Source organism: Sparus aurata, chromosome 7 (genome assembly GCF_900880675.1).
Source record: "Sparus aurata chromosome 7, fSpaAur1.1, whole genome shotgun sequence".
NCBI classification, from domain to species: Eukaryota; Metazoa; Chordata; class Actinopteri; order Spariformes; family Sparidae; genus Sparus; species Sparus aurata.
In genome coordinates, this window is record NC_044193.1 from 1,592,501 (window position 1) to 1,609,343 (window position 16,843).

General features: G+C 43.9%; 1 protein-coding gene across 1 annotated transcript in view; it reads right to left on the minus strand.

Moving 5' to 3' along the window:
- Positions 1–1,877: 1,877 nt before the first annotated feature.
- LOC115584961 (uncharacterized) overlaps positions 1,878–16,843 on the minus strand; it is a 22,409-nt gene continuing 7,443 nt past the window's right edge. The window contains exons 2-6 of the mRNA XM_030422936.1: positions 12,654–12,886; positions 10,604–10,790; positions 10,379–10,474; positions 9,692–10,187; positions 1,878–9,386 (exon numbers count right to left, since the gene is read on the minus strand). Coding sequence (XP_030278796.1) covers positions 8,440–9,386; positions 9,692–10,187; positions 10,379–10,474; positions 10,604–10,790; positions 12,654–12,886 — 1,959 coding nt within the window. The 3' untranslated portion in view covers positions 1,878–8,439. The remainder of the gene's footprint in view (positions 9,387–9,691; positions 10,188–10,378; positions 10,475–10,603; positions 10,791–12,653; positions 12,887–16,843) is intronic.

Below are 16,843 nucleotides of genomic sequence, written 5' to 3' on the forward strand. Positions count from 1 at the left end.
AAAAAACATTGGGACGCCGTGTGACTACAAACAGCACAAATGCAACAAATGTTAAGTTTTTATTTGTCTTTGTGGATTTTTCTACGTTTATCTAAAGGAGCACTTGTTAAATTTAGTCATTTATGTTGTTAATTGGCGATTAGCAGCTCCAGAAACACCTGACTGGATGTTTCCACAGGTGAACAGGTTCAGTGGGACCAGGTGACAGAACCATGAGTTTACCAACAGGTCCGGTGGCTGTAGTTCTGCGTAGCGACCAGCAGAGGTCGTCCTGCTTCACCTCATGTTGGAGCGATGACGCAGTTTGCTGTCGGATTCCTCGGGTCAGATGCAGCAGAACCACAGGCGGCTCAGTGGAGTCCAGTGTTTCACTGAAGCATCACGACAGACTGAGATTTATTTAAACCCTTCACGCCGGCTGTACGCTGATCTCAGATCAGGCTGGAGACTCACCTGCACTCACAGTCGGTCCAGGTGCTGTAATGTTCCTGCTGCTGCTGCTGCTGCTGCTGACGAGCGTCCCACCGTCCTCCACAAAACATCACCATGGCGACGAGGCCAGGAGCTGAGAGATCAGCTGCCGTAGAAACACCAGTTGCTATAGAAACGGTCACGGAGCAGCACTTGAAGAGCCATCATGGCCGTCAGTGAGGAGCGCTGTCAGTCAACGTTCAGTTGAGAGCCATGACGGAACAGGAGATGAATCAAAACCACGATGTAATCCGTTACACATTTAAATTCTGATCCAAACTGAAGGAACCGACCCGTTAACTTCCTGTCGTCTGTTCACAGGAACGACTTCGTGTTGGACCAGGACAGAAACTATCATATTATTATTTCTACATCCTGTTGAAGTCGGCGTTTAAAGATTGAAGGTGTGACGCTGGTCGATCATGTTCAGCTGTCAGCGTCCCCAAAATACCTCACAGGAGTTCAGACGCTCAGCTCTGTACTGCAGTGAACGGAGTCCAGATGTAAAGTGAATTTTAACCACCTGAAACAAGGCTCACGTAAAAACACGCATTAGCGCAGCTGGGCAACAGCTGATCTGCGAGCGGCGAAATACAGCGCGAGGCCCAGCTGCTGGACGAGAGGTTTACTTTCGATAAAAACAAAACTTACCGTAGAACCTCCGTATCCCTACGCATTAGCGCAACTGCGTAGGGATACGGAGGTTCTACGGTTGAGAAAATGTAGTGCCAAAAGAAAGCGCGGTCTGACGGCGATGTAAGCGCTTTGAATTTTCTCTACACAACGTACACTTGAACTGATACAGATTTTTTTAGGTGAGCCTTGTTTTAGGTGGTTAATTTCTCTTTTTCTCTGGACCCGTTCACTGCAGTACAAAGCTGAGCGTCTGGGCTGGAGCGGCTCTCTGCTACTCCAAACTGAGGCTGCGCTGATCGCTGATTACGGTAGGAAACAGATCAACTATAGATATGTACTTTATATGACCCCACTTCAAAAAACACCAACTATCCCTTTAAACCGCTGCGGCTGCCCTATCAGACGTCTGTGTTTCTGTGAGTACAGTTACAGCCTCGTCGTCGCTCCACACGTCTGATGTTTTCTTCACTGGATGTGACGAGTCACGCAGTCACAGACGTCATCGTTCATTCAGTCGCGGTCCTTTTTTCACTCGTCCTCGTCAGCGCTCGGTGAGCCGGCGTGCACGGTATCAGGACCTTGAAGCTGAAGCAGCTGAATAAAATTGAGCCAACATTCATGATATTATTTACACCTGCTGTGAGCTGTCAGAATGTCTCCTGCACACAGGGCCTATTAATCACCATCACCAATTATTCACTGAAAAAGTGAAATAATAGCTTTTTAACCAGCCGAGAGGCGTCTAATGAAGCTGCGCTGGAGACAAACAGTCAGGACGTGTCGGCCTCCGCTGCTCGGACTTTAATGAGTTGAAGGACAGAACATAATGTGAGAGAACATCTTCAGAATCCATTTTAAAGAAAGGCAGAACTCAACAACACTCATTTAAATATTCACAGTTTACTGACGTTGTTTTACATTTTCCCATCGAGGTTCTCTGCCGCGGCTGCTCGGGCCGACAGTGTTCACCGACATCATGATTCAAACTTGGTGTACATTAGTGAGGTCACAGGGTGCATGAAAACAAGCAGAAACACAAGAACTGTAATCTAATCCGACCCGTCACACCTGTCTGCTCGTGAGCTCATCACACACACACACACACACACACACACACACACACCTGAGCACGAGACGGACGCGGTCCCTCCGAGCTGACGACAGCAGACTGCAGGCCGGCGGCGCGGCTACACGTCTGATTATTGCACTCAGCCCTGAAACTAACGACAACAGTCAGAACCGAAGATTTAGGACCAGAATCACACAACCTGACGAACGTACTCTCAAGTGCCTGAAAGTTTCATAACAAGAGACAAGTTTCTGAATGACATATATCTCATTGTTACCGTCTGAAGTTTATCTTAAAGACGAGAGACAAATGTTAGTTTGTCAGAACTCAGGTGACCTCTCAGATGAACGCTCTAAAGGAAATATTCAACATTTAGAGAAATAAAGTGTTCAGTTGTCTTCTGAGTTTGAGACATCAACAGGATAATTCATCTCATATCTGTTTGTTGAACACACAGAGCTGGAGTTAGCCTAGCGTAGCATAAAGAGGCTGTGAGCCTCCTAACACCTCTAATGAACGCGCTGCATCTCATCTGTCTAAAGGTCCAATTTGGAACAAGGTCGATGTTTCAGTCTCATTCCAACACGTCAGATACTGACACCGTTTTTGGATTTCCGCTGTCCCAAGGCGTCAGGATTTGACGAGTTGGGAATTCTTACTAATTTAATTTTTGTATGTGATTCTGAGCAGAACCAGATGTTTCCATGGACGTGTCCTGATCACTGACAGCTGCTCGGAGGCGCATGAAGCCAAAGAAGTCGGACTTCCTGGAGCTTCCACATTGTGCGGTCCAAATTTTGGTTTAGGCCTCCACTAACTTGCCCGGGGATAAAAGAGTTTAATCGTGTGTCTCTTCTAGACTTATCGGATCTAACTGCTCAAATTCTGATGTTGTTGTGATATTCGTAAAATAATGGGAATTAAAACAACGTGACGTAATCACATGGATTATTTTCAGTCAAATTGCTAAGCTAGGCTAACAACATCTTGACTCCAGCTTCATGCTTAACACACAGACGTGAGACTGAGATCCATCTTTTCATCTGACTTTCAAAAAGAAAAGACGACGACCCTTTAATGTTAAAAACAAAAGACACAGATGGAAACATACTGGGGGAATGTTTCGGGGGAATCACAGTGAAATGAAATATCTGAAATTTACAAAATGTCCCTTTTTTAAGATTTCTGTTACAAGACTTTTTCCTCAGACAGACAGATGGAACAAGCTAAGATACGAAGTCAGCCGGCTGCATGCTGCACAGATTTATTCATATTCATTGAGTCCAATTGCTGGTCAGTCAGATTCTGCAGTTAGCGAGCCGCCATGCCTGTTAATCGGCTCAGATCAGGTTATGTGTGACTTCAGCACTTGTAACTCTTTGGACAGTCGATGGGATGCTATGCTGTTCTGTGCTAATCAGGAGTTAGCATGCTAGGTTCAGACTGTAATAATAAAGCTTGTTTATGCTAACGGCAGATTGTTCACGCACATCTACGTATTTACACGAGCAAAGCGGGATGTGGCGAGAAAACCAGAAGTAATCTACTCGAGGCAAAATAAAGAATAAAGTATATTAAAAAACTAATATGATTATAAAATATACTTTTACATCAGACAGTGATATTTGTTCTAGATTGTCCACGAACCAAAGTCACACGATATCTTTGGCTAAACACTACCAACAAGTTTGTATCAAACTTTATACTTTCTCTCTCTCTCTCTCACTCACACACTCACACACACACACACACACACACACAGTTTAGAAAAGAAACCATTAAATATATTCTTTGATGAGTCCAACTTTGTGACCTGAACCGTCCTCAGGATTTCATTTCTTCCTAAACTCGACAAAATATGAAAATAAATGGACATTTTCTCATTTTTAACAAAATTGCATTGAACAGCTTCATCATATAACACATTATTACATCATAACATTTAACCCTGATTAATCCAACCACACCTGTCTTCTATATTGGCTTATAGCAGCCCTTGTGACAAGATAACAGAGATTTAGGTATTCGTCACAACGTCCTCGTGTCGTCGCGTCGCGGCTCTCCTTTACTGGTGAATCAGGTGAGCTGGATTAAAGTCTTGTTCAGTCGTTGAAAGATAGAAATGTGTCTTCATTTGGTTGAATTTGCTGCTGATGTCTGTTTTCGTAGCTGAACGTGGTGATATGTGGCGTCACTGTGTTCATCACTTCAGGTGCCGATGTTTTGTTTTTGTGTCTGTAACTGAAATAAAGGAAAGGAATAGTTTGACATTTCATAAAATATGCTCGACTCCAAGTTTTTCATCTCCAAGTTCAGTTCACTTTGTAAAGTTTCCTGTTTGTTTTTATAAATCGTGTTTTTAGATAGCGAGGTTAGCCCGTCAGCTAGTAGAATAATAGAACAATTCATCCTTCTCTCTGATTTGTGATCAAATCTCGAGGAGTTGCAGCGACCTAGCGTTAGCATGTGGCTAGCTGACATCTCTAACAGTAATCTGTCTATCTCCAGTGCACATCTGTAGGTATCGTGGTGCTTAATTAAAATACTTATCACAGTTTGCTTTGTATGAATTGTTCACAGTTAACAGTTTTCTTCTTTGTGTTTCATGTTGACCTTTCCGTACATGTTTGTAAAAAGCGAGGTTAGCGTGTCAGCTAGCCTAGCAACACAGTAGAACTCGTCATCTGGTGTCTGATTTGTGGTTTAAAGGTCGTATCCAGCCATCAGCTTTACTGCTTCTTTTCATTTTTTTGCAGTTTTTCAAGCACCAAATGTCGCCACGTTAGCATGTGGCTAGGTTACCTTGCTAACGATATCTATCTACAGTATTCGTTTAAGTTATCTCAGAGATAATCTACTTCACTTTTCACAGTAACAGACATAGTTCATAGTGTTTTTTAACATTTTTGATCTCTTTGACGGTTCCAGCCTGGCGAACTGTTTCCGGCTGCCTCCAGTCTTTATACTCAGCTAACTGTCTCTTAACTATCGCTTCATATTCATGGCATGGACACAATATATCTACTCATCTAACTCTCGACAGGAGATCCATTAAGCATATTACCCAAAATGTCAAACTATTTTTTAAGTGATTTCTGAAATGCAGCTCAACAGGCCAACTTTCATTTCCTAAACAAAGCAATACATCCACTGGATGCAGCAGAATACTAGTAGAAGTCTTTCCAGATAGAAACCCAGTTGCACACGGAGCCGGTGGAGGCTGGTGAGCTCTCTCTGTAGTGGATCATTTATTTACACTCCAAGGGAGAATCCTCCCGGTGACAGTGGTGACGACAGAAGCAAACGTCTGGTGAATGAGCGTCTCGGGGGGGTTTAGAGGCTGTTTGATCATAAAGGTGCAGAAATCCTGCGAGCAGAGCGTCCCAACAGTTCAGTAATCTCAGAGTCGACCTCGACATCTCATGGCACAGAGACGGAAAAAAAAGGCAGTAAAACCAGAAAAGGAGACGAACACGCTTTTCCACAAGGCAACACATCCGACTGTGTGATGATCTCAGACCAGTCACAGCCGGTCTGGTGTGTGAAGAATCCGACCAGTACGTCCAGTGAGTCTGTTAGCGCCCATGAGTCCGCAGCTCATGCGGCTCCTCAGTGTCCAATCCTGCAGAAACTCATTTCTTTAACGAGCGCTGGTTCACAGGCTGTTGTCAGACGGTCGTGTGGGTTCAAACTCAGCTCAGATTCAGTCAGTTTCTCCAGGGTCGGTGAGATTGTCATACAAAGGATTCTGTGTCAGTTCTTCTGTTGTTCTTCATATTTTGAACCCATTTGAAGAGGATCTGACACATTATCAAGTGAATCAGAACTCCCTGTCAGACTAAATAACATCACTGAGATCCAGATTCACTAAGATCGCGGCTCGAGTCAAATTTAATCGTATTTTTACATGTTTAGCTAATTTCGTCATAGTTTGCAAGCATCCATTTTAGAGTATATTTGTGCCATTATATATATATATATATTTTTTTTTTTAATTTAAACATTGCACAGAGTCACAATGTGGAAGGACACCAGACACGAGCATAAACCCAAATATTGTTAGCGTCTTTTAGCTATGTCTCTCAGCAGCTCTTTCTAGCAAATAACCTCCGATTCAGTTGTTTCTTGATTGTTTTTTACCATGATATATATATATTTTTTATTTCTGCGGACCGTTGCTCAGCTATACGTAAGTTCTCTCTCAAGTTAGGATGCGAAGTCAACACTAAACGACACGATAACACCAAGCTAGGTTGATAAGAAAGCTGTTGATGTTTGTTTTCACCACAAAGACAAAAACCTGCGATTTATCAAGTTCACACCAAAGTATTTGTGAAAATCACTATTCTGAATGCGTTTTTTATTACTCTGTTGTCCCTAATTGTCTTTTAACGCTTAAGCTAACAATAACCACCAAGCAACAACCCAAAAGTGAGAAACAAAACATTATGATGAGGTGATAACTGCAGGTAAACAGCCTTAATCAACAACTAGTGCAAAACAACACCGACAGAGTGGTGAAACTGGAAACTACAACACATGCTAATATAACAGAATTCCAGGACATAATGTTGGTTAACGTTTTTCTGCAAACCACAGATACATCCGAGGCTAACATTTGTACCACGTGTGTCACATCACCTTCACATTATGTGATTATAAACCAGCGTTCTCATCAGGAGGTCGAGGGGGTGGAGGTGGTGTCGTTACTACAATCCAACAAGGCTGCCAAACAGCTGACCACAGTTTGAGTCACACCACTGGATATTTTTCACCTGCAGATATTTCCAGCTGCTTTTGTTTTGTTAAATTTGGCGATTTTTCACAGGAATTCTGACTCATATCCATCTGTGATCTTGGCGACTAACAAGGTATTTTAAGCCAAAACGTGATGTTTTCCTAAAGGGCCGTCCACACCGAGATCAATAACTATAACAATAACTACAAATGTAGCAGTTTAATGTGTTGTAGTGGATGGAGGAGTCACAACTAAAACGACATTATCAGTGGTGAGCGATATCACTGGGATCACTTCAAGAGCGATTTGAAGAACGATAGAAACGACAGCGAATCAGAATCATCTGAATTCACAGGGCCGTCAATCAGTTTGAATTTGGGGAAATTTTCCTGCTAAATACCGTCATGGGAGTGATTATAATGTTGGTTTCTAACCTCTGTTATGTAAGCAAATGGATGGTGTTGAGGAGACACTTTCAAGATGGTCTCATGAATGCATTCTTGGTTATCAATACAACCTGCCTAACAATCTTTGGTGCTGGTGGAGTCTCTGACGTTTGTTTTAAGGCCTTCATAACAATCGCCAGGATAATTGATGTTGAGCCAAATGTATGAATAACAAACGTGCAGAATTCTTCTAACTCCTCATCTTTGAAGGATTTCATAAAACCATGTCCTGGGGGGGTTTTCTCTTTGTGTCTCTGTGAGCTCACAGCAGAAACAGCTCATCAGTATCCATTTACCTGAGCTGCCGACACATCTGGAGCAGTACGTGTTTGGCGCTGCTGTTATCAGAACATTGTTGTTCATCAGTGTGGATGCTCACGTCGTTATCGCTATAGTTATTGTTCTTGATGTGGACGACCTCAGCTCTGACCAGATGGTATTTGTGCGTAAACGTAAGCAGAGTGTAAGCACGTCGTTGTGATGAGAGAGAGAAATAGAAAATTAAACCGAAACAAACATAAAGTTGCCACATAAAGACATGTTCAGTTTGAGTTAATCTGTGGTTTTGCAGTAACGCGCTCCCTTTGACCTGTAGGCCAGGACATCGCTGCAGCTCTCCTGGTCCTGTTCCCATTTCGAGTGATTTTTCAATAAATTTTGCAGCTAACAAGCTAAATAAGTTGCAGTTTGTTAGCAAACTCATCTGGGCAAATAATCACAGCTTCATGACACTGAAGGCTGTCTGTAAACATGAAGCCATCAAAGCGTCTTTTGAACATCTGCCATTAACTGCTGTGGCAATAAAACCAGTCCAGCAGTGTACTGCTGTATTGTTGTGTCGCTTGTGAACTTGAAGTTCAGTTCTTGACACACAGTAATGTGATGTAAACGTACTGATGGCTGCTGACCATGACCAATTTTATGTAAACATACTCGTCTTTCTGATTCCGTGATTTCAGTGCATGCGTGTTACATCTGCACTTCTCATCATGCAAACCTTCAGTGAATCTGGGCCTGAGTGTCAGAGTGGAGTTTTCCATCAATGGGTAGTTACCAACAGTGTGTCAGAGGTTTTCCCATCAGACGGTAGTAACCGATAACAAAGGACTGGGACATAACTGATTGTCGCTCTCCACCCTTGTCCCATGAGTCAGCAGCTCCTCCACAGTTGTCCAATCATCGAGCAGCTTGCTGTTCCTCAGCCGGTTCTGCTTCATGTGGCTCAGCTCCAGCACCGTCTGAGACGACAGCGAGCTCTGCAGCCCCCCGACCTGATCCTCCCCCCCTCCCCTCCTCTCTCTGTGTTGCCGTGACAGCGCGAGGTGGCGTCTTCTCTCGTTCCGGCTACAGTACCGCCCCGCCCATCGGCCATCGTCCACATCCTCCATGCCGTCCCTCTCCCCCTCCCCTCGCACCTCCTCATCTGTTGTGACCTCACTGCGTTCCCTGGCCAATCGGTAAGCTCGTGCTCTGAGCAGCTGGTTCCTGACTGACTTCTGATTGGACAGTCTGGAGCGGGGAGAGGGCGGAGAGCGAGGACCACACTGTGGGGCTCCCAGTGTGCTGTAGAAAGGAGTAGAGGAACCTTTAGAGTTGCTGATACGATTCCCAAGAGTCTGAACGCCACGCCAGTCCGACGCTCCACTGGAGCCAGATCCAGGACTCTTTGAGAGGGAGTCCTCCTCTCTGCTTCGGTTTGTGCCCTGGCTGTTTCTCAGTCCGTTCTGATGATTGGTCTGACTGGTTCTGTCTATGCTGAGGTGATTGTTGGGGGGCCAGTTGCTAGGATAACTGGCCCTGCTCCTTGGCCCCGGTGTGCTGCTGGCGGGCCCTGGTTGGCTGCTCGGGAGTTGGTTTTTCAGAGCATTTGGATCTGTCATGTTAGGGTGACTGGCCCTGCGGCGGCGCTGTCCTTCACTCAAATCTGTTATTGTTCGACTCCGCCCTGGAGCCTCTATTGTCGCGCCTCCTCCCTGCTGCTGCTCCAACCACAGTGCCCTCCGCTGGCAGGGCTCGGTACGGCAACCTGCAGACAGAAAGAAGTCATCAGATCCTTGGGACTATGCTGCATTTCTGAATACATAAATCTCATTTAGCTGTTATAGCAAAAACTCTGGACTCTGTCTTGAAACATGTTGGACCACCTTTGGTTTTCCACACACTGTAGGAATGTCCCAACAAGGGACCTGTAGCTTCTTGGTGTTAAATGAGACCAGAAAGACATTGATGGTTCACAGAACTGACCAAGGTTAATGAGATTCATTTTAATTTACTCCTTTCAAATACCGCATTCAGGGCCGTGCAAAAGTAGGTTTGTAGATTGTTACTAACCAGCTGAAGGGGAAGGTGGGGAGCGGTGGCGTGGTAAGGTGGGACTCCTCTCAGCTCTGTGGAAGTGAACTGTTGTGGTCGTGCTGTTACCCACAGTGCAGCGGGATGCAGAGTGAGTCATCGGTGTCGTCTCAGGGATGGACTCCAAATCCCAGCGTCCTCTCTGCTCCCGAGGGGAGTGGCCTGAGCGGAGATGGTGGGTTTGTCGGTGGGCGTGGCTTCCGTGGATCTTATGCAGTCGCCTGTGCTCCCCTGTGCTGACACTGTGGAAGCCTGAGTCACTGGGTTCAGAGGAGATCAGGGACTCTGAGGAGGAGGAGGAGCCTTGAGAGGAAGGGGTGTGACCTGGGAGCGATGACATGGCGTCCGTCTCGGCCTCAGAGAAGGGCATCCGATGGTGCGGACTGTCAGGGCCACACCCCAGCCCGCTGTCGAGCTCACTGAGGGGGAGGTATCCAAGATGACGATCAGAATGCCACGGAGGACGGTAGTCAGACTACAGAGAAAGACAGAGAGAATTTGAATTTGATCGATTAACTATTTATTATTGAGTCCGTCAAGATTTTCAGTCATCCAGCTCATGGCATATCCAACTGCTGTACAGAGGCAACTGGACTTGCTAGAGTTTCTTAAAAGTACCCAGGCAAGTCCAATTGCCTCTGTTTAGCATTTATTTTGGGTCACTACCTGTCTGGGGAAATTTTTCGGCTCCATCTCTTCTGTGTTGTAGCAGCCAATCAGACAGCTCTCTGAGTTTGGCTGGTAGGGCAACATTTCTGGACCCTGGAATACACAAAAAGGCAAGAATGGAAATTATTGTTTCTTTCCATATAATAGTTATTCATCAGATATATTAGAACACATGTAAAGCATAAATTCTGATCAGAATAGAATATTATACAACATAATCACCTGGTAGTCCAGTCTGTCCAGGTGATCTAAGCTGTAGGAGACGCTGGGCAGGTAGCTGTTACCCGGATGCTGGTCATTCGATGATCTGGGCAGATAGCCATTGGGTTGATAGACATCAGGTGACATCATCATGCGACTATTGGCAGAGTAGACATCAGGTGACATGGTCATGTGACCATAGTAAGGCCTGCGTAGAGGAAGCAGTCAGAAAGGAATTCATAAAGTAAAGAGTTCTCTGAGAATGTCAGCCATCAGCCTCATATCGGTCTCTTTAGTGTTCAGATGTACATGACATGTAAACTGCTCTCTGCATATTTATAGTCTTCATCCACACATATAATTATAGCATGTGTTGCACTGACAGCTGTCTCAGCAGAACGACCTGCCACTCATGAATATTTATGAGCGCGCCAAGAGACTCGATGCTCATCATGCCGACCCTGCAAGCTGAACTTGCATCCAAACATTCAAATAAAGACTGCCGTCCCTTGATTTTAGTCATCAATAAGCAAAATAAGAAGTCTCTTTTCCATGCCTTTTTCTTGAGTCCATTGATTTTAGTCCATGGCCAAACTTTTTCTGCAGTGCCATTCTATAGCCCCTTTTAGATAGAAAAGGTGGCACATTTGCTGCAAGGTAAAGACGGCAATGTGCCACCTTGTCTTTCTAAAAAGAGAGGTGTAATGTTCCTCCTTATCCAAAAGCTGCCACTTGGCCGCCACTGGGGTAGGCATAAACATGTGATGTGACGTGAAGCGCGAAGTTGGGCAGTGAACGGTGACAACGAATTTGTCTTCAAAATAAGCTTTACATTGCACCCCATTTGAGTTTAGAACTGGGTTCTTAGCGGGGGCTTTTAATTTGAAAGTAGCAACCATTCGTAGCTTGCCGCTCCAACAACAAGCGGACACAACCAAACAGCTACAGAGACCGCGGAGATGCTAGCATCTCCTGGATCTCAGTGGCTTTCCAGTTGCTCATCTTGACGTCCGCGGATGAAGTGATGGACTGACTGCTGTGATCAGCTGTTTCCTGGTTTTAAAACTCCCCGGCTGTGGGTCGGATGACAGTGCATGTCATTGACACCTCCGCCCATCTCACGCAGTTGGCGGCACATCGACGTCTCAGATTTACAGCAATGGAGGTGGAAATAAGTGTACCCTCCGAGGCGTCATATTGGCAGACCTTAACAGACCCACAATTTACCGCCTTCTGTCTAAATCCGCGGACCTAGCCGCAAAAAGGACGGCCAATTGGCGGCTTTTGTCGCCCATTCCAAGATTCTCTTTAATTTCCCTGACTTGTACTTTGGTTTTACACTTTTACGCTGATCCCATCTTATTTCCGCAGTTCACAACCTTTACCCTGCTTCCAAAGTGTAATCCCATTTCCAAAATTATACCCATGTCCTTACTTCTTACTCCATTTCTAACCATTTACACCCAATTGCAATCCTTTCCCATATTCCCAGACCATAGTTCCAAGGTTATAAAATTCAACTTAAATATGCAGCACAAAGACACTACTTTTAAGTACGTGTTGCGAGGCATTCTTAATTGAAGTCCCCAGATCAGACCTAACCCTGATCCCAACATTTTGGTCCTTTCACCTACTTTACCCTAGTTGGTATCTAACCAATGATGTTTACCTTGTAGATCTTTTTATCCTGATACCATTTGTTTACCTTACTTGTTACTTCATACCCATTATCTGATTCCCAAACCTTCTGAACTCCTACTTGGAGCTGGGCAATATATCTCATTGTTGTTATCTCATTGTTCTGGTACCAATACTCATCTCTACAAAATCTTTGCTACAGCGATATCAAAGTAGGGCCTACTTGGTCAAAACTACTGTGTATTCTACTCGTGCTTTCAGCTTTCAGATACTCCACATCTTGTCTTGCCAGACTTTTCTTTTAAACCAGAAAAAACTGAAAAGCTTGTTGCCATGTTCTCATTTTCCCTACCTTTACCTGAGACCACCTAAGTCATAAACTCATGTCCTCTTAACCCTGAAATCTTTACCGGAAGCTTCCCAGATCACCTACCCCGCACTGTAGCCGTCTCCCTGGCCCTCCTCCCCCTCCATCAGCCCCATGGCTCTCAGAGCCTCCCAGTGTCTTTCTGTTGGGGCACTGCACTCCATCGCGCATCGAGACCGCCGCCTCCTGTGACCGTGGTTCCTTCTTCCTTCCACCTGCATGGTGATCGGCTGGCCATACTCATCCACATAGTGCAGCTCCTCCCGGCGATGGTGGTGAGAAGGTTCGTGAGTCTTGGCCTGATGAGAGGAAAAGGATCAGATCAAAGTTTAGACTGTTGTCACGCATGAAAAATAAGGAAATCTCAAATCAATGAATGTCTCCACAGTGATTGCTCTTTATTAAAAAAGGTCGGTCACAGGCGGGTTCGCACATTTTGGATACGACATCTTATCAGTATCACGTGTAGTATTGATAACGGACGGAGGCTGCACACATGTAAAGTGGGAGTTTAGTTTCCAAAACAAGGTCAGTCAGTTCTTTGGTTTCAAACTTTTTGGCATGCCTGACTACAGTTGTGTTACATAACGTGGCATATGATTCACACCCTCTTTATATAAAAAGATAAAAGATTGAGCCATTATGTGTAAGTTGGAGAGCAGGAGAGCAGGAGAGAGGAGTTTGCAGGTTTAGTTTCAGCTAAACAGCAGCAGCACTGATTGTTTCCTCTCATTCTCACTGAGGGTTTGTTCACTTATATTAATTAGTGTTGGAACCAAATTCTGCAGACGCTCGATCCTCTGTGACACATAACACCAGACGGCCGACAGGCAGGATTTAGAAATGGAAGAATATTTACTGTACTGACTGTATAATGCTCAGATTGGTTTAAACAACTGAGAGTTTTGCAGACTAACTTGAAAAATATCATCAACAACAGTTATTAAGATAATGATATGTTTATTCTACTTTAATATTCTGACGAGCTTTACTCACTGTAGGTACGAGGTTGATGTACCTTTACTTTGCTTGAGAATTTCCATTTTGTGCTATTTTCTACATTTACTTCACGATGTTGTACTTCTGTTTTTACACAGCAATGCCAAAGATATATAACTTTGTTCAGTGAGATGATTCAACAGAGCTATTTTTAACTTATGGCTGAAATTACTGCAATCATTACTCTTATTCAGGGTATATTCATATAGTTCAGCTAACCTCGTGAGGAAATATGGGACATTATTAATTCTGCAGATGACCGGCCTTGTTTTAAATCTCAATCATTCCTTTTGACCATGATTAAAAAAAACACACCTCGTATTTTAATTTTTGTTTTTAAGATGAAAATCAAATAACCATAGCACTTTTGTTGTTTAATACCTGTTTACCGAGAAGAATAGAGAAGAATTTGATTATGTCAACGAAAATAATCCAGACTCAGTAGTCCATCCACAGCAAATAAAGACATTTTAATCCAAAATCAAACTTGCAGCATCTCAGCGACTCTTTTGAATAATTACTGTGATGAAATGATTCTTCTTGATAATGGCACGACTCTGTGGACACACGAGGAGAGCCGTGAGTTTACATCACAGAGCTCAGGACTAACAGAGAACGTCTCACATGCATAAATGTAAGTGTGTCACCGTCCTGTCAGCTCGGTACATAAAAGGACAGCTCGCGCCCTCGAGGACATTCAGTCTGAGCGATGATGAACTGTAATAGCGGCGGTTTGTGTGACAACGTCACACGTGAAAGTTAAGATGCAGTGAAGTTAAAGAGACCCGGTCCAAACAGCAGCATGATGTAGGTCAGCAGCCCTCCGTGACCCGCGACCAGCACTGGAGTCTTTACACTGTGTGTGCCGGGCCTAGGGCCACACACACACACACACACACACACACACACACACACACACACACACACACACACGAGCAAAGACACAGAAGACCTCATACACACATTTACACACATGGATACAGAAAGACGTGCACATGTACAGAAACAACCAGTTCATACATGCAGAAACACACACACACACACACACACACACACACACACACACACACACACACTCACTCACAGTGAAATCAGAGAGTGAGAGTGATGTGCTGTACCCTGGAGAAGTGAGTTGCGCTCCACTGCACTTTGACAGTAACGCAGACTGATCCCTCTCCCTCCCTCTTCATGTATCCGTCTCTCTTTCTTTCAGTATTTTATTTATTTATTTATTTATTTTTATGAAGCTTTGACTCAATTTTCAGCCTCAAAGTGCAAAACTCTGCAGAATGTGACACTCCTCGTTCTCAGCACAAAATCACGGCCGGCGTGCAGAATTAAATGAAGTGTCGGATGCAGCAGAGCTTCGTGAGGCTGCATCTGTTCACTTTTCTCCTGATGGAGTAAAATCCTGTAAACCATCGTGTGTTTGACGCCCTCGCCTGTGAACGACTGAGCCTTTTTCAGGAATGTCGTTTTCACACCGACCCACGATACCGTCACCTGTTACCGGTCAACCTGTTCACCTGGAGCGATCCAAACATTCCGGGCCGTAGCCAGGACTTTAGAAACACTGAGGTCGTGACCCTCAATCCATCCATCCAGAACATTTTGAAGACTGTGGTCTAAATCTGTGCTTTTTAGCAGGACCAATAACTGCATAGGAAATAATGTCAGTGACAGAGGAAGAAAAGTGACAATTCGACTTTAATTTATTCAACTTAATCCTTATATTAAATGGTCAATGGATAGTTTATTAGATTTAGTTCAGTGACTTTACTGTTCATCGGTGTGTGCTCTCTACAGGCTGTCCTGTAATGTTTATAAATGATATTTATTAACCGTTTACAAAGTATTATGAACATCAGTTGCAGCATTCCAATAAACACTTGATAGTTAATAGATTAAAAAGCTTTTCATTGTTGTTAACAGTGAAATCACTCTTAGATTAAATCAAGTATACTTTAGCATTTTTTTAATCATATTTAATTGTTTATTTTAATTATATGATACTTAAAATATTACCCAATATATATGATGATATGAAAACTACAGAACACATGACCGTCAGTGGTGATTACGGCCCTGCAGGTGCTGCAGATGTAAGACTGCAGGTAGAAACTAAACTGCAAATCCAAACACAAACTGTTCAAAACTACAGAAACTAAAGTCAGGAGGCGTCTGTCTCTCCGTCCTGTAGCAGGTATTTCTCACGAGAAGTCTCCGTTTGTGATCGTGGCGACCAAAACAGGTATTTTAACCCTAAATCATGACGTTTGTCCAAGCACAGCGTCGTGACGAGAGAGAAGTAGAAAATTCAACCTAAAGTTACAACATGAAGAAACTTTCAGTCTGTAGTTTTGCAGAAACTAAACTCAGATTTACTCCTCCGACTGGACTGAACAGAAACACTCAGTAGATTAATTTAGTCAGATGAATCTTGATCCTGTCTGAGAGGACGAACTGCTGACGCTTCATGTCAACAACACTCAAAAATAAATGTTTGATTGAAAACTAAATGGAGGACATCCAGGATTATTAATCAACAAGGACTGATGAATCCTTTGTTACGTCGTGTTTTTCTAAAAGCCAAAGTTGAACTGGTATTCCTGCTCTGACTGTCGAGGCAGAAGTATTCAGGAGGAAAATAGATTGTGTGAGTGATGTGGGTGAAGTGGAAAGTGAGTCACACTTTCTTTTGTACACAGAGAGAGAGTGTTTTCAGAAAACCCTGAAATATTCTGGTGCCCGGATGATAAGAACTGCAGTCTTTGTTTTGATGCAAACACGTTTTTCTATCATTGTTCTGCAAAGATTTGGAAAGAACAGAAAAATGTGACTATTTAATGAGAGTCGTTGTGATTCCTGCAGGTTATAATCGCTGCAATTTTGCCCATAAAGTCTTAAAATGGGATTGCTGAATGGTGAAGTGGTTTTCTTTTGGTTTCTGCTGTATTGATAACGACAGTATGTGCAGGGGGACTGTTGCATGCAGCAACAAAGATAAAAATATCACCACTCTTTTATTAAATCTACGTTCTGCTGTGGTTATATAAGGATGTAAGACGTACTGTACATCCAGAGGCCACACAGAGCCGTTAGTCCTTCACCACCACCCATTTATGTCAAACTGTCGATGTCTTTACGTCACGCGACACAACGTCCTGCTGCCTTACACTGTGCCAGCCTCACATCAGGGACAGATAAAGCCAGTGTGGAGTTCAGCTCTCGTGTCGCTCGCAGAACTGTCACAACAG